Here is a 19,077-nt window from a genome sequence, read left to right as displayed (position 1 = left end):
AGGCTTGCTGATGTTCAATCCAGACACTCACCCCTCAGCCCTCAACATCCTTTGTGGGACAGCTCACCTCCAGACTTTGTTTGTTGTTGACGTCTCCTGGTCCCCGTGGCTGCAGAGTCAATTACCCCATCATCTCCCCTGAAGCGCCCGACATCGGTGGGCATTCGTCTACCGAGCCCCTGGTCACTCTGAAGTGACCCAGACTCTGCATTCAGGTTTTTCTCACCTTGAATCCAGGCTTGGATTCCACCGGACACTTTTAATCTCCATGGCAGCAGCACTTCTTGAAGTCACGCCATTGAAAACGACGAAGATTTCCGACATCACTTGACACCTATGCACCCAGCTCCCCTGGGAAAGGTAACATGGGTACCTCAGCACTCACAAGCGTGCTGGCCTTAGAACCTTCTATATTCCAAAGGGTTTGCTTGAAGTCCTCTCCGAAGTGTACTTAAACTGTAAATTTCTAACTGCGACTTTCTCATAGAGTTGTACGGAGCTCGCACCTGTGTTCACACACTGTACCCAGCCTCCGTAGGTCCCCTGTGTCACTCCCTTGGGTGGTTCCTTGGGGTCCTGGCGATTCTACTCGCTCCAGGCACTGTGTCTAGTTAAGTTGTGCTTGCTATACCACTTTCTTAGTATATGGTTTGGTCCCCCCCTGGAGCCCGCTGTGTATTGTGCTATTTACTGTCGTTCTATTGAATAATAATCATGTGCCATATGCTCTAATATCTTATAGAGGTTAGTAGAGAGTGTTTAGTAATACATACGGATATTTTATATATCTCTTGTGTGGTTCTACTCTCATTTGGTTATTCGGGAGGTTATAGGCTGGTAAAACAAGCTGCTTAACATTCCTTCAAGACTTAGCCTGAAGGCTGCTCTCCATAGCTACCACTAGGATAGCTTTCATAAAGGTTATCTTTGACCTAATCATCAATAAGGGGTGTTTGTACTGGTGCACAGTGCCCACTTTAATTAGTGGGCAGCATATACCAGGCCAACTTCTCACAGGGATCACTCTCTCCTCTTGAAAGTGCAGGCAGCATGATGCCCGCACTGTCAATCATGGATCAGATTCGCAACAGCAGCTCCATATTTTACTTGCACCCAGTGCATTACTAGTTTGTGGCTACACTGGGGGGCAGTGCATTCTTTGTAATACAGCGCACTGTACCTGCTTGCACCTGTTGCACTGGCCCTGCTTGCGCCAAGCACACGTTTTGAAAGGTGCGCCATGGCACAAAGGAGGAAAAGTGTGCCGTATTACAAATAACACAGTCCCAGTTGACCATTCACCCTTTATTGCAATCCTGTGTATTCCAGGAGATGTGGTGGGTGTAGAGGTGACCTGACCTCAGTGAGTATTGAGCCAGCGATAGCCAACAGCATATCATTGATCAATATTGGAAGTTCCCTAATATCTCTCCTCCTACCACTAAATGGTGGGCAGCAAAAGTGCATTCAAGTGTTGGAGTCCATTCTCAAACCCAGAGAATGCTCATCTATCTATCACAAGATATGGGGGTTGTGGTGGAGCCACTATAATTTGATCTCTTTATAATACAATGCTATGTATAGTATTGTTCTTTTACTTGAATTTGTGATATTGTCATTGCACTGATGTATTAAAAGCAATAACATTTTGTTGTTAAATAATGCATATTTTCCCCATTTCCAAAATGTTTTGCTTATGTAATCCCTCCAGATATATTATCAGGAGGAATTTGCATGTGGGAATGCCTATGTTGGAAATCTATTGTTGCCCAAATCAAAAATATATAAGTCAGCCAAATGTAGTGGAATAATGCACAATGAAGCAGTCATTCAATTGTTAGTTTATAAATGAGGCACCCTCCACAATAGCTGCACCTTTGTCATGAAACGCCCCATGCTCACTCACCGGGCCATGCTGTGGTAAGACGTTTTCTGGCTTTGCAGTATTGTTTACCTGTTGGTTACGTGTGCTCATTCGTGGTAGAGGTTCAGATCAGTCTGACTGTTCTTATTACACCGGTGGAAACCTTATCCGCAAGACAAATTAATGAACTATTTCTATCAGGCACGTGTAAACACAAATAGACATGTTTTCATAGACAGGCATGCACAAACACACATGGGAAATGAGTGCAAACAAGGACAATCGCTCACACATATAGGCATGCAAACATGCACAGATGTATGGAAGTCAATGAGCACATACATGTGCTTACACACACACACACACACCTTCACTTAAGTCTCCTTTAGGCAAAACCTATAGAAGAGCCACTGATGCAACTACAATAATTTAAACAGCACCAGTACTGATAGCTAAAGGCAAACACACTGACTTTGAACTTCTTTTTTTTAAAGTTTGAGTTTATTAAAGAGGAGCAAAGAAAAAGAGATATAACAATATAACCATATAATGAAGCGATATTTAACATAAAGATAAAAAGGTAAGAATATTTGTATCACATGATATTCAAAGTTGAAATGCATCATATAACATAATAAGAAAACAGGGGGGGGGAGATACAGTAAAAAAGGAATGCAATTGAAGGTCAGAAACACACTATACAAAAATATTTAACCAAGTAAGCATGAAAATAAATTAGATTATAAAACAAACTGAGTAACGGAACAATCATCTAGATTAAGAGGCAAAGGGGAAAATTAAGGTGGTTTTGTACATTGTTTGAACTATTTTTAGAAGCAGAGCTAAAAGAGGCAGATAGGGATAAATAAGTTGTTAAGGGGAGCCATAAATGATCCCTTTTATTTGCGAGGGATATAGGGGAGACATAGTTAGTATCTAGCCGGTGATGAAAACAGACTGCATTCCACCAAGATTTGAAATTGACTTTATCAGCTTGCTTCCAATTAGAGGTTATTAAGAGGAAAGTGATAGCTAAGAGTAAGTCTAAAAGCTTAAAACTCAGAGGAGACTGAGGCCATTGGGGGTTAGAGTACCCAAAAAGATGTATGTATAAGGAAAAGGGAGCAAAACTCTAAATATTTTATTAATTTGATCAAACACGTTCCCAAAATTGACGAATTGGGGACATTCAAATAGTATGTATATTAAATCAGCAGTAGGACAAGGGCAGGGCCAACAAGTGGAGGTTGTGTTTGATGAAATAGAGGCCAAAAGCAACGGGAAAATAATGCTTGATGATAGATGAAAAAAAGGGTTTGTATGGTGTTTGCAGATCTGGATGAATTTCAGACCATATTTTATCCCAAGTAAAAGTTGCCTATTCTTGTGAAAAATCTTTTTCCCAAGCTAATTCAACTTTTGTTTTGTATCTGTCTGGAGGAGATTGCATTGATTTATATATATTGGATGCTAAGGGAGAATTGTCTAAGACTTGGAATACGCTTTTATACAAACTAGGAACATCATGAGATTTAGGAAGATTTTTAGGATATTGGATAAATGAAGAATGAAGAAGGTTATATTGTGATCTAGAGGAAGGTAGAGAAAATTGAACTTGGAGATCAGTGAAAGTAAGAGGTTGATCATTAGATAAAAGCCGGGATATCCAGCTTAAACCTTTAGAATGCCAAGATATCCACTATAGAACAATTGTGAATTTGTAATAATTTAATGTGCCAAATAGGTTGCTGATGTAGGTAGGTAAAAGAGGGATAAGACGAGGAGAGTGCAGGGATCAAAAGTTTGCAGGAATGGGAAATGATAGGAGAACGCAGAGAGGCAGTGTTGGAAGTGAAAGTAAAAATGTCTTGAAAATTGAAAGGAGCAAAAAAAAAATCTATTTTTAACCAAAGGGGAGGATATAAAGGAAGATCTGTAGATGACTATCTAGCCGTTTGTTTTAATGAAAAAGCAGAGTGATACGGTTTAAAGTCGGGAAACCTAAGATCCCCACTCAGTCTGTCTATTTTCAAGAAGGACAAAGCTATACGAGAGCGCTTACCTTTCCACAACAATTTTACTAATATTTAATAAATGTTTTTAGAATAATACTCCGGGATGTGAATTGGGATCATGGAGAGGGTGTATAAGACACTGCACCCAGCCTCCGTAGGTCCCCTGTGTCACTCCCTTGGGTGGTTACTTGGGGTCCTAGCGATTCTACTCATTCCAGGCACTGTGTCTAGTTAAGTTGTGGTTGCTATACCACTTTCTTAGTATATGGTTTGGTCCCCCCCTGGAGCCCGCTGTGTATTGTGCTATTTACTGTCGTTCTATTGAATAATAATCATGTGCCATATGCTCTAATATCTTATAGAGGTTAGTAGAGAGTGTTTAGTAATACATACGGATATTTTATATATCTCTTGTGTGGTTCTACTTTCATTTGGTTATTCGGGAGGTTATAGGCTGGTATAACAAGCTGCTTAACATTCCTTCAAGACTTAGCCTGAAGGCTGTTCTCTATAGCTACCACTAGGATAGCTTTCATAAAGGTTATCTTTGACCTAATCATCAATAAGGGGTGTTTGTACTGGTGCACAGTGCCCACTTTAATTAGTGGGCAGCATATACCAGGCCAACTTCTCACAGGGATCACTCTCTCCTCTTGAAAGTGCAGGCAGCATGATGCCCGCACTGTCAATCATGGATCAGATTCGCAACAGCAGCTCCATATTTTACTTGCACCCAGCGCATTACTTGTTTGTGGCTACACTGGGGGGAAGTGCATTCTTTGTAATACAGCGCACTGTACCTGCTTGCACCTGGTGCACTGTCCCTGCTTGCACCAAGCACACCTTTTGAAAGGTGCGCCATGGCACAAAGGAGGAAAAGTGTGCCGTATTACAAATAACACAGTCCCAGTTGACCATTCACCCTTTATTGCAATCCTGTGTATTCCAGGAGATGTGGTGGGTGTAGAGGTGACCTGACCTCAGTGAGTATTGAGCCAGCAATAGCCAACAGCAAATCATTGATCAATATTGGAAGTTCCCTAATATCTCTCCTCCTACCACTAAATGGTGGGCAGCAAAAGTGCATTCAAGTGTTGGAGTCCATTCTCAAACCCAGAGAATGCTCATCTATCTATCACAAGATATGGGTGTTGTGGTGGAGCCACTATAATTTGATCTCCTTATAATACTATGCTATGTATAGTATTGTTCTTTTACTTGGATTTGTGATATTGTCATTGCACTGATGTATTAAAAGCAATAACATTTTGTTGTTAAATAATGCATATTTTCCCCATTTCCAAAATGTCTTGCTTACGTAATCCCTCCAGATATATTATTAGGAGGAATTTGCATGTGGGAATGCCTATGTTGGAAATCTATTGTTGCCCAAATCAAAAATATAAGTCAGCCAAATGTAGTGGAATAATGCACAATGAAGCAGTCATTCAATTGTTAGTTTATAAATGAGGCACCCTCCACAATAGCTGCACCTTTGTCATGAAACGCCCCATGCTCACTCACCGGGCCATGCTGTGGTAAGACGTTTTCTGGCTTTGCAGTATTGTTTACCTGTTGGTTACGTGTGCTCATTCGTGGTAGAGGTTCAGATCAGTCTGACTGTTCTTATTACACCGGTGGAAACCTTATGCGCAAGACAAATTAATGAACTATTTCTATCAGGCACGTGTAAACACAAATAGACATGTTTTCATAGACAGGCATGCACAAACACACATGGGAAATGGGTGCAACCAAGGACAATCGCTCACAAATATAGGCATGCAAACATGCACAGATGTATGGAAGTCAATGAGCACATACACGTGCTTACACACGCACACACACACCTTCACTTAAGTCTCCTTTAGGCAAAACCTATAGAAGAGCCACTGATGCAACTACAATAATTTAAACAGCACCAGTACTGATAGCTAAAGGCAAACACACTGACTTTGAACTTCTTTTTTTTAAAGTTTGAGTTTATTAAAGAGGAGCAAAGAAAAAGAGATATAACAATATAACCATATAATGAAGCAATATTTAACATAAAGATAAAAAGGTAAGAATATTTGTATCACATGATATTCAAAGTTGAAATGCATCATATAAAATAATAAGAAAACAGGGGGGGAGATACAGTAAAAAAGGAATGCAATTGAAGGTCAGAAACACACTATACAAAAATATTTAACCAAGTAAGCATGAAAATAAATGAGATTATAAAACAAACCGAGTAACGGAACAATCATCTAGATTAAGAGGCAAAGGGGAAAATTAAGGTGGTTTTGTACATTGTTTGAACTATTTTTAGAAGCAGCGCTAAAAGAGGCAGATAGGGATAAATAAGTTGTTAAGGGGAGCCATAAAAGATCCCTTTTATTTGCAAGGGATATAGGGGAGACATAGTTAGTATCTAGCCGGTGATGAAAACAGACTGCATTCCACCAAGATTTGAAATTGACTTTATCAGCTTGCTTCCAATTAGAGGTTATTAAGAGGAAAGTGATAGCTAAGAGTAAGTCTAAAAGCTTAAAACTCAGAGGAGACTGAGGCCATTGGGGTTTAGAGTACCTAAAAAGATGTATGTATAAGGAAAAGGGAGCAAAACTCTAAATATTTGATTAATTTGATCAAACACGTTACCAAAATTGACGAATTGGGGACATTCAAACAGCATGTATATTAAATCAGCAGTAGGACAAGGGCAGGGCCAACAAGTGGAGGTTGTGTTGGATGAAATAGAGGCCAAAAGCAACGGGGAAAATAATGCTTGATGATAGATGAAAAAAAGGGTTTGTATGGTGTTTGCAGATCTGGATGAATTTTAGACCATATTTTATCCCAAGTAAAAGTTGCCTATTCTTGTGAAAAATCTTTTTCCCAAGCTAATTCAACTTTTGTTTTGTATCTGTCTGGAGGAGATTGCATTGATTTATATATATTGGATGCTAAGGGAGAATTGTCTAAGACTTGGAATACGCTTTTATACAAACTAGGAACATCATGAGATTTAGGAAGATTTTTAGGATATTGGATGAATGAAGAATGAAGAAGGTTATATTGTGATCTAGAGGAAGGTAGAGAAAATTGAACTTGGAGATCAGTGAAAGTAAGAGGTTGATCATTAGATGAAAGCCGGGATATCCAGCTTAAACCTCTAGAATGCCAAGATATCCACTATAGAACAATTGTGAATTTTTAATAATTTAATGTGCCAAATAGGTTGCTGATGTAGGTAGGTAAAAGAGGGATAAGACGAGGAGAGTGCAGGGATCAAAAGTTTGCAGGAATGGGAAATGATAGGAGAACGCAGAGAGGCAGTGTTGGAAGTGAAAGTAAAATGTCTTGAAAATTGAAAGGAGCAATAACATTTTTTATTTTTAACCAAAGGGGAGGATATAAAGGAAGATCTGTAGATGACTATCTAGCCGTTTGTTTTAATGAAAAAGCAGAGTGATACGGTTTAAAGTCGGGAAACCTAAGACCCCCACTCAGTTTGTCTTTTTTCAAGAAGGACAAAGCTATACGAGAGCGCTTACCTTTCCACAACAATTTTACTAATATTTAATAAATGTTTTTAGAATAATACTCCGGGTTGTGAATTGGGATCATGGAGAGGGTGTATAAGATAAGAGGAGATAGCATCATCTTAATTGAATCTAAATAACCCCACCAGGATAGAAAAAGAGGGTGCCAACGCGTGAAGGAATTATTCAATGTTTTAATAATATAATACAAATTTTATTTCAATGTCTCAGATAATAAAGGAGCAAACCATAAACCGAGATATTTGATTTTGAGATGTTTCCAAGAAAACCCTTAATGATCAAAAATATGTTTTTGGCACAGAGCATTTACAGGTAAAACTTCATATTTGTCTATATTAAGGCGATAACATGAAATGCTAAGGAAAGATAACATCTGTTGAAGAAAGGAGGAGGTGAAGATTCAGGATTAGAACAATATAAAAGAATGTCATCTGCATAAACTGACATTTTAACTTGATGGGGATCAAAATGAAATCCAATAATATGGTCATCCTGTCTAATTTTAGTTAAAAAGGGTTCCAAAGCAATAACGAATAGTAGAGGGGATAGGGGGCATCCTTGTCATACTCCTCTACGCAAAATTAAATAATCAGAGGTCATACCGTTGAAGGAAATTTAGGCTTGGGGACCAGAGTACAATAACGAAATGAAAGTAATTAATTTAGAAGAAAAAACGTCCCCTTTTAAGGCGTGGAACATTAAATCCCAACCAATTCTATTGAATATCTTCTCAGCGTCTAAGGGGATCGTGGCAAGAGGGTGATCCAAAGAAGAGGCTTAATTTAAAACATTGAAGAGAACTTGTGAGTTGTCAGAGGCAAGTCGTCCCTTCATGAACCCTGATTGTTCAGAGCCAATAAGATCAGGAAGAAAAGGATCCATACGGAGGCCCAGAATCTTTGCAAAGATTTTATAATCTATATTGACCAAGGAAATCGGACGGTAATTCTTACTAAGGGAATGATCTTTATCCTCTTTAGCAATCAAGCAAACCAGCCCTTCTTAAAAAGTACTTTGAGAAGAACCATTGTCAAGGAAAGATAGAAATAAAAGTAAAAGATTTGGCTAGAGTATGCTCGCAAACTAATTTTAAAATTCAATGGTGAAAGCGTCTGAGCCAGGAGCTTTCCCTCGTCGCAATACCGATACAGCAAGGGAAATATCTGCTAAAGAAATATCAGCATCCAGTGATTCAAAATCAATGCGGCTGGATGGAGGGGAAGGAATTCGATTGGAAGTAAGAAAGCAGGTCAGACTGATCTGGCGGGTTTTTAGGAGTGTATAAATTCTTGTAAAAGGAGACAAATGTGTTCAAAATATCGTTATCTTTGAAGATAGGAATATCGGCAGGACCTTGTAAAGATTTTATTTTTGTTCTTTCTTTTCTGACTTTTAAATAAATTGCTAATAGTTTACCCATTTTATTCTGACCCCCATAATAATGGGAACTGCTTTTTAATGGAAAAATAGAGGCTGCATCAGTAGAGAGTCTGTTAAAGGTAAGTTTTGCATCAATAAGATTTTTCAGAGAGGATTCATCATTTGGGTGATAATATGAATATTATAATTTTTTAATTTTAATGAGTAATTGAGTGGATTGGGCTTCTATGGATTTATTTTGTGAAACAAAATTAATGATAAAACCTCTGGCAACAGCCTTAAAAGAATCCCAAACCATAACAAAAGGGGAGCCAGGAGTATTGTTAATAGCAAGAAACTCAGAGGCGAAGGAGTTAAACTTTTGACAAAAATTTGGATCAAGGAGAAGGGAATGTTAAAGTGCCAACAGCCTGGGTGAGGGGAAAAGGGGATAAGGTCAATGTCTACAAGGACAGGGGCGTGATCTGAATAGAACAAATTTCAACTTCTATAGCTGACCGTCACTACATGATGCAATTGCCACCCCACAATAACACATCCACTGAATAGGAGCATAGTTGCATTAGCCAGGGCTTATTCTTCCTTAGAGACAGTTGGTGACTGATGCTTTTGTTAGATTTATCCAATTGATATGCCACATTTCTCCTTGGCAGCTACACCACTATATGCGCAATCTTCATTTTAAAACCACCTCTGGTGATGAGATCCACTTCAATGATCAAGGGGACCCTCCTGCGCGGTTTGATATTTTGAACTGGATTTACTATTCTCTTGTAAACGTCACCACCAACAAAGTGGGAAGCTTCAGTACCAGCTCATCAGGGGAAGCACGGTTCATACTCAATGACAGCGCCATCTGGTGGCACCCTAACTTTAAGCAGGTAAGACCTCCCACATGAGTAAGTCAAGACTCAAAAAGAAGTCCACATCAGACCGCTCTAAAGACAATGAAAGTCATGTGGTAAAGCGGCATGACACGCTGATGCAGGTATGATGATTATACACAAGTTTATTTCAAATACTCTAATCTTGGAACCGAGAGGGAGGTGGCCACCTTCCTCCAAGCACTGCAACCATTCTTCCTGACTCTGGAACAATAGAGTACAAACACTCCACATTCCAACACAGAATGAAAAAGCACAAGCTCAACTTAGAAATACAATCCATGGAACAGATACAACATACCTCCTTTTTTCCAACAATAAAAGTAAACAGTAACAAATAACACAATTAAAAAGACCATCCTTAATATCTGTAAGCATATAAGTAAAGAATGAATCTAGTTACACTGCTCACTATAACTAATAAACCCTACCCTATTGCTCCAAAACAAATGTCTCAAAATTTCTTGGAATCCTACATACGCTTTTATCCATAGATTTTGTGCATATGCCCTTAATTTGTCATATTCCTGAACACTTTTGTTGATGATCATATCTTGCTCAAGTCCTTAATCATATTCAAGAAAACCAATGTCTTCATCACCCTGTGAAACTTTCTGCACTTTTCCCACATGTGTAACATTCCTCCATTAACCATTAGTTCATTTCAGAGCACAACCATCCTCGCTTCTTCAACTTGGTTAGGAATGCCAAATCTAACAGTGCCTTTCACTACTTTGGAAATAGGTAACATGACATTGACCCACTCTCCCTTTACAGTAAGATGAGACTTAGACACTTTCACCACATCAAACCTCATTTTACTCTTCTGTTGACTTACATGAATATTGGAAATAATTCCTTCCACATCACACTTCACCTTGCCACTGATTTTTGGCAATTTACCACAAAGACTTAAAAAGATCATGTGCTGTCCTTCTCTGACTGGGGGTAAGTGTCTGAAAAGTGTCAGCGCTCCATCCATCATCTCCTTGTGTTAGCTTAGTTTGCCCTAAGTTGGCAGGGTATACCCAGACGTGGTTCCCTTCCTTACTTTGCCATTGGATCCAAGCTAGCCTGGCTGATGAGTGTGTTACCCCGAAACTGGTCCTAGGATGCTTACTCCCGGTCCAGGGTAGACCTGGCTCGGCAGTTCGGGCTGGACTGTTCCCATGAGGAACAGGGTCAAGATTGATTTGAATATGGCTGGGTCTGAACTGGGGTGGTGAAGTGAGCTAAAAAAACAATGAGGAATTCAACCCAGATCTGTGACTGGGGGTGAGTGTATGAAATGTTTCAGCACTCCGTCCATCATCTCCTTTCCTTTAAAGCCACGAATAGGGAAACATCAGTCAATATGTGGATTATTGTAATACGACCATGATATCACTCGAATAACATCTTCACCATCCATACCCTCAATCATTGCACCCCTAATACATTCAGATACCACCCTATTCATTCATTCCACCTGACCACTGCTTTGAGGATGATATAAAATGCACCTTTTTGTGCTTTATGCACACACCTTACAGAAATTGTCTCATCTCAGTGGACACAAACTAAACACTGTTATCCAAACCAATTTCAGAATGGAAATTGTCTTTCTCACACATATAGACAAGCAAACATGCATAGAAGTGAAAGAGCATACACACACACTTGCTCTTAATTCTGCTTTAAGCAAAAGCTATTGAAGCAGAGCACCACTGATACAACCAAGATCATTTTTACTGCTCAAGTACCAATAGCTAAAGGGAAACACACTGGCTTTGAATTTCTACTGCAGACAGTCACTACTGGCAAAAACATCTGTGAGAAGGGTGATAACTGCCTTGGCACTAGCTTCATGCACAAGTGGTCAACTTAAACAACAAAAAGACATTTGGAAGAATTTAAAATGGCCTTAATCAAGACAAACATTGTCGCAAACCCTTTCAGACCTACACCAATCATCAGTGGTGTGAGACATTTTAAAGTCTTATCATTTTGAGAACAAGTGGAACATCTCACCACCACCACCAAATTATCTGCATCTCTATACATACCTGGCCACTAATAAACATCCCAAGTCATACCCAAATTACCCTGATGAGTTATCCGCAATAACTAATGATTGATGGTAATGGGAAGATAATATTTCTCAGCCATGAAAATCAACTTGGATTCCACAGACAATTCTTTCTAGATTTTACTGTATGACTGCAATTCCACTGAAATATTTCTTTCTTTAGGCCAACCATCCTTAATGAGTTCATGACCTTCCCTAAAACAACATATTGTTCAAGTACATTTTTCCATTCCGGTTCACCAGCACAGTTATCTTCATTTCAGACTACACTTGCAACCTAAATAATCAGTATCCTGATGATCATCCAAAACATCCTCTGTCTCATCACTTGAATAGGAAATCAGGGAAAGACAATCCCCCTTGCTATTCTTGCCACCAGATACGTACTCTCCCGCAAAATGATTCTCCAAAAGCTTCACACTTGATCTGACCAACCAGGCAGTTGCAATTTGTTGAATGGACATTAGTACCACTGATCATGGGTTCTAATAGTTTATGATCAGTATGCAACAATAGGTGGTTCCCCAAATATACATATTTTGAAATGCTCAACCTCCCAAGTGCAAACAAGCACCTCATATTGAGTTACTGAATAGCGTCTCTCCTGACTTCTCAAAGTGCATGAGGCAAAAGTGACAACACGTTCAGACTCACACTTACCTTGAGACAAAGCAGCCCGCAGGCCAACACTGCTTCTATCACCTGTGACAACCAAAGGTTTACCCAATTGATAAGGACTGAGAAGTGGGAATTGGACAGTTCCTTCTTTCCTTTTTGAAAAGTTGAATCCTGAGCATGAACCCACACAAACGTAGCATTTTTCTTTAACAAGGCACAAAGGAGCTCACCTTTAGTAGAAAAAATCTGAAACAAATTGGTGTAGTACTCACACATACCCAAAAAGGGTTGGAGTTGTTCTCTAATCACTGTGGTAGCTACCTCTTTGATTGCTTTATTCAAATAGGATGTGGTCCAATTTCTTCCCACAAATTACATGTCCGAGATATTCTACTTCTGGTATACAAATCACACACTCTTCTCAGTCTTCAACCCATCTTATACAGAGCACCTAGCAAAGCATCCAGTTCCACCTTGTGCTCATCATAATGTTTTCTAAAGGTCTTTCAAAATGCCTCTAATGACACATTGAAAAATTAAAGCAGCAGACACCAAGCCAAAAGGCATTCTCCAAAATTGAAAATCTCCACAGGGATTTACAAAAGCTGCACAATGTCTTGATTCTTTGGCCAGAACAACTTTGTGGTACGCTGATCACTTTTTAAGTTTGGAAAAAAACGTACCCCCACTAGGGTAACCATAATTTCCTCTTTTTTTGATAAAGGATGCCAATCAACCCAGATAGCCTTATTCAGGCTCCCGAGATCAATGAACATCCCTAATTCAATTCTATTTCTTTCTTGCCATCACAATAGTTGATAGCTACAATGAAGGAGTAAGATTCCACAGCTTCTACCATACTATTGTCACAAAGCTGAGAAAGAAGCTTTTCCAAACTTTCCCTGATGCTTAAAGAACACACCTTAATCTGTGTTTGACAGGCACACACCCTTCTTCAAGTGTGATTACATGCTCAACCCCTTCCAAGCTTAGCTTTAAAAACAGCATCATGGATTTTTAACACAATAGTACAATTACTCACACTATTTACTGTGCTTCCTTCAACACACTAAACTTGTTGATCAGATTCTAGCTTAAGGACAATCCCTAGACATCCCTGGTTATGCCAACCTAGAATGTTAGGACCTTTCTGTGAGACACACTTTACCCTGTACCTTCACACCCTCAAAAACTATTAATAGCATCAAAAAAACTTTCCAAACCTATTTTGGCACCAATATAGCCTTACGGAGATATGCCAGGGGAAAACAAGCTTTTAACAGCAAACCTGTTAATAAAGGTGTTCTTTGAAAATATAGTGATCTTGGATCCTGAGTCAGTTAATATAGCAACATATTCATCTCCTATAGAGAAATATTGAATAGGATCTTTTGATTTGAGACCATTGTCTTAATGAACCCTGACACACATACTGTCTGTTAACTTTTGATCTGACTCATACGACACCATATGCACTGTTTTTCTTACACACTCTTGTGAATTTAACATCACGTTTGTTACAGCCCATCTCAAGAGCAGGACATTGATTGAACACAGTAGTATGATGTTTAGGTTCACAATGTCCACAATCCACAATCTTCTCTCAAGAAATCATGAAATAAAATCAGTGCAGAGGAGTTGGTGAGGGGCACTCACTGTCAGGATTAACACTTGCCACCAGAACAGGCTGACTACACAAGTTCAGGCCATGCCTCACTCGTCGCAACTGTAGTAAGAAGGCAAGGCACATTAAAGCAGGTGCGATGTTTAAAAACAGGTTTATTCAAAGTAATTGCAATTATGGAAAGGAAAGGGAGGCAACCACTGTCCTGCCAGCACCATGTCCATTCATCCTGTATCTGAAACAATGCAGCATGAACACTCCACATCCCAAAACAGAACCAAGAGCACAAGCTCATCCTAGAATTACAATACATGGCATAGATGCAACACATCTGACAGGAATCAGGCAGAGCCTTCCAAGAAGCTAGGTGGTGGATCAATCCCATGCATTGGCAAGGATGGGGGTATCTAGTTTACTATCTCAACTACTCCTGTGTACAAAATATATTTAATTTTCATTTCTGCCTTGCTGTCAGATATTGAAATTTCAACTGTGTTCTTCTGCTCTCTAAGCACCTAAATGTCCCTTCTTTGAAGCTCTCTTCTCTTTAGGAAAGTGTTCGCTCTGACAAGCCTGGAAAGGGTTGTTCTTGCTTCCTTTTCCAAACAGTGGCTGCTGCTTATCTTAGGGGATGGTCGGTCTCTCATCTCAAGTTTACCTGTATTGTTCTCCCATCAACTTCAGTAAGTGGCCAAATGTTTGTGTATTCAGGCGAACACTCTGAACCAGGTGGTAAAGAATCAGATAGTCCCCCTAGGGGATCACACTTTTGATTTTACCCCAAAAGGTAAAGGGGCATATGTTCAAAATATAGGGATTATGATTTTTCTAATTGCAGTTCTTAACAAATCGCAATTAGCAAATCGCAATTCCTAATGTACAAAAATGTGCAAGTCTACATTTGACATGCTAGGGTCAGCCGGCCACCATGTCTCTAATTGTTTTTTATTTAAGCCATGTTTTTTCGAAAGGCAGCCCTTTTTCCTTAAAGAAGTGAAATGTTTAAATTTACATTTTTTAAGAGCAGGCAGTGGTCCAACGGATCCCTGCCTGCACCTAAAAAATATTTGTTTCAACATTCACAAAGGTGAAGAAGTCATAGTTTTGAGGTGTTGGTAAAAGAAATGTATGTTTTGTGACCGTAATTTGTTTGCAGAAGATTCATACATAGCACTGCAATTCAGTATGGGAAAGCATAGGCTCAGGACCAGGTAGGGCTAGAAGGACCACGAATGACTTGATGAAGGTTGGATTATCCGAAGGACAGAGAGAGGAGGTTAGTGTTTAAGATTTTCTAAATTTGCCCAGAGCATGTCAAGCCACGAAAGCTCTGTAGTACCTAGTAGGTTGAGCAGTCAAGAGACATCTTTATAAAGACCTAAGGCTTTTATCAGCAGGTAAGGGACAAACAGTTTTGTGAGGTAGTTTGGTTACCAAACATGAAGCACCTTACTTACTAGGAAGAGCATTATAAATGTACCCCATTGCCTTTTGCCTCTCCTCACATCGCATGTATTTTGCCCCTTGTTTCTCAGATCCCTTGTTTCTCAGATCCCTTGTCCCCTGTTTCTCTCTTTCTCCTCATATCAATCGGTCTCACCATATGTCTTTTGTGTCTTACTGTAATGATCGCGTATGGTTTTAATGCATTACCTGTTTGACTGGCCTCTGAGGATTCAAGGCAGGCTGCATGCAGCAAAGCAGTCCTTCCAGGTACAGCAGCAGAGTGCGCTGATGGTTTTATTGCATTAACTCTTTGACTGGCCTCTGAGGGTTCAAGGCAGGCGCCATGCAGCAAAGCAGTCCTTCCAGGTACAGCAGCAGAGTGCGCTGACGGTTTTATTGCATTAACTCTTTGACTGGCCTCTGAAGGTTCAAGGCAGGCTCCATGCAGCAAAGCAGTCCTTCCAGGTACAGCAGCAGAGTGCGCTGATGTTTTTATTGCATTAACTCTTTGACTGGCCTCTGAGGGTTCAAGGCAGGCTCCATGCAGCAAAGCAGTCCTTCCAGGTACAGCAGCAGAGTGCGCTGATGGTTTTATTGCATTAACTCTTTGACTGGCCTCTGAGGGTTCAAGGCAGGCTCCATGCAGCAAAGCAGTCCTTCCAGGTACAGCAGCAGAGGGCGCTGATGGTTTTATTGCATTAACTCTTTGACTGGCCTCTGAGGGTTCAAGGCAGGCTCCATGCAGCAAAGCAGTCCTTCCAGGTACAGCAGCAGAGGGCGCTGATGGTTTTATTGCATTAACTCTTTGACTGGCCTCTGAGGGTTCAAGGCAGGCTCCATGCAGCAAAGCAGTCCTTCCAGGTAAAGCAGCAGAGTGCGCTGATGGTTTTATTGCATTAACTCTTTGACTGGCCTCTGAGGGTTCAAGGCAGGCTCCATGCAGCAGGGCAGTCCTTCCAGGTAAAGCAGCAGAGTGCATTGATGGTTTTATTGCATCAACTCTTTGACTGGCCTCTGAGGGTTTAAGGCAGGCTCCATGCAGCAAAGCAGTCCGTTCAGGTACAGCAGCAGACTGTGCTGATGGTTTTATTGCATTAACTCTTTGACTGGCCTCTGAGGGTTCAAGGCAGGCTTCATGCGGCAAAGCAGTCCTTCCAGGTACAGCAGCAGAGGGCGCTGATGGTTTTATTGCATTAACTCTTTGACTGGCCTCTGAGGGTTCAAGGCAGGCTCCATGCAGCAAAGCAGTCCTTTCAGGTACAGCAGCAGACTGTGCTGATGGTTTTATTGCATTAACTATTCGACTGGCCTCTGAGGGTTCAAGGCAGGCTTCATGCAGCAAAGCAGTCCTTCCAGGTACAGCAGCAGACTGTGCTGATGGTTTTATTGCATTAACTCGTTGACTGGCCTCTGAGGGTTCAAGGCAGGCTCCATGCAGCAAAGCAGTCCTTCCAGGTACAGCAGCAGAGGGCGCTGATGGTTTTATTGCATTAACTCTTTGACTGGCCTCTGAGGGTTTAAGGCAGGCTCCATGCAGCAAAGCAGTCCTTCCAGGTAAAGCAGCAGAGTGCGCTGATGGTTTTATTGCATTAACTCTTTGACTGGCCACTGAGGGTTCAAGGCAGGCTCCATGCAGCAAAGCAGTCCTTCCAGGTAAAGCAGCAGAGTGCATTGATGGTTTTATTGCATCAACTCTTTGACTGGCCTCTGAGGGTTCAAGGCAGGCTCCATGCAGCAAAGCAGTCCGTTCAGGTACAGCAGCAGACTGTGCTGATGGTTTTATTGCATTAACTCTTTGACTGGCCTCTGAGGGTTCAAGGCAGGCTTCATGCGGCAAAGCAGTCCTTCCAGGTACAGCAGCAGAGGGCGCTGATGGTTTTATTGCATTAACTCTTTGACTGGCCTCTGAGGGTTCAAGGCAGGCTCCATGCAGCAAAGCAGTCCTTTCAGGTACAGCAGCAGACTGTGCTGATGGTTTAATTGCATTAACTATTCGACTGGCCTCTGAGGGTTCAAGGCAGGCTTCATGCAGCAAAGCAGTCCTTCCAGGTACAGCAGCAGACTGTGCTGATGGTTTTATTGCATTAACTCTTTGACTGGCCTCTGAGGGTTCAAGGCAGGCTCCATGCAGCAAAGCAGTCCTTCCAGGTACACCAGCAGAGTGCGCTGATGGTTTTATTCCATTAACTCTTTAACTGGCCTCTGAGGGTTCAAGGCAGGCTTCATGCAGCAAAGCAGTCCTTCCAGGTACAGCAGCAGAGTGCGCTGATGGTTTTATTGCATTAACTCTTTGACTGGCCTCTGAGGGTTCAAGGCAGGCTCCATGCAGCAAAGCAGTCCTTCCAGGTACAGCAGCAGAGTGCGCAGATGGTTTTATTGCATTGACTCTTTGACTGGCCTCTGAGGGTTCAAGGCAGGCTGCCATAAGTGTGGCAGGGTATGCTCAGACTTGAGTCCCTTGCTCACTTTGCCACTGGATTCAAGCAAGCCGGGCTGAAGACGGCTTGAATGCCAGAAACCGGTCCTCGGAAGCTTGTTTCTGGTCCAGGGAAAACATGACTTGGCTGTTCGGGCTGGACTGTTCCCATGAGGCACAGGGTCAGACTGATTTGCATATGGCCATGTACGAACTGGGGTGACAGAGTGGGCTAAAGAACAGTGATGGATTAAACCCAGACCTTTTGACTGGGTGTGAGTGTTTGATTGATTCAGATGCTCCATCCATCACCACCCCCTTTTGTACCACTTCCAGGTACAGCAGAAGAGTGAGCTTATGGTTTTATTTCATGAACTCTTTGACTGGCCTCTGAGGGTTCAAGGCAGGCTCCATGCAGCAAAGCAGTCCTTCCAGGTACAGCAGCGGAGTGTGCTGATGGTTTTATTGCATTAACTCTTTGACTGGCCTCTGAGGATTCAAGGCAGGCTCCATGCAGCAAAGCAGTCCTTCCAGGTACAGCAGCAGAGTGCGCTGATGGTTTTATTGCATTAACTCTTTGACTGGCCTCTGAGGGTTCAAGGCAGGCTTCATGCAGCAAAGCAGTCCTTCCAGGTAAAGCAGCAGAGTGCATTGATGGTTTTATTGCATTAACTCTTTGACTGGCCTCTGAGGGTTCAAGGCCGGCTCCATGCAGCAAAGCAGTCCTTCCAGGTACAGCAGCAGAGTGCACTGGGGGTTTTATTGCATTAACTCTTTGACTGGCCTCTGAGGGTTCAAGGCAGGCTCCATGCAGCAAAGCAGTCCTTCGAGGTACAGCAGCAGAGTGCGCTGATGGTTTTATTGCATTAACTCTTTGACTGGCCTCTGAGGGTTCAAGGCAGGCTCCATGCATCAAAGCAGTCCTTCCAGGTACAGCAGCAGAGTGCGCTGATGGTTTTATTGCATTAACTCTTTGACTGGCCACTGAGGGTTCAAGCCAGGCTTCATGCAGCAAAGCAGTCCTTCCAGGTACAGCAGCAGGGTGCGCTGATGGTTTTATTGCATTAACTCTTTGACTGGCCTCTGAGGGTTCAAGGCAGGCTCCATGCAGCAAAGCAGTCCTTCCAGGTACAGCAGCAGAGTGCGCTGATGGTTTTATTGCATTAACTCTTTGACTGGCCTCTGAGGGTTCAAGGCAGGCTCCATGCAGC

General features: G+C 41.5%; 1 protein-coding gene across 3 annotated transcripts in view; it reads left to right on the top strand.

Moving 5' to 3' along the window:
• Positions 1-19,077, top strand: part of LOC147738151 (vomeronasal type-2 receptor 26-like) — a 249,576-nt gene that overhangs the window by 151,607 nt on the left and 78,892 nt on the right. Inside the window, exon 1 of one of the 3 annotated variants that reach the window (XM_086952163.1) lies at positions 9,476-9,691. The exons of the other annotated variants lie outside the window; for them this stretch is intronic. Within the exon in view, the coding sequence (XP_086808289.1) occupies positions 9,476-9,691 (216 nt within the window). Of the gene's footprint in view, positions 1-9,475; positions 9,692-19,077 lie in introns of those variants that run through there. 3 annotated transcript variants of the gene reach the window in all.

Source organism: Lissotriton vulgaris, chromosome 1_1 (assembly GCF_964263255.1).
Source record: "Lissotriton vulgaris chromosome 1_1, aLisVul1.2, whole genome shotgun sequence".
Lineage (NCBI taxonomy): Eukaryota > Metazoa > Chordata > Amphibia > Caudata > Salamandridae > Lissotriton > Lissotriton vulgaris.
The sequence above is the reverse complement of the archived record's forward strand: the minus strand, read 5'-3'. Positions and strand labels throughout refer to the sequence as shown.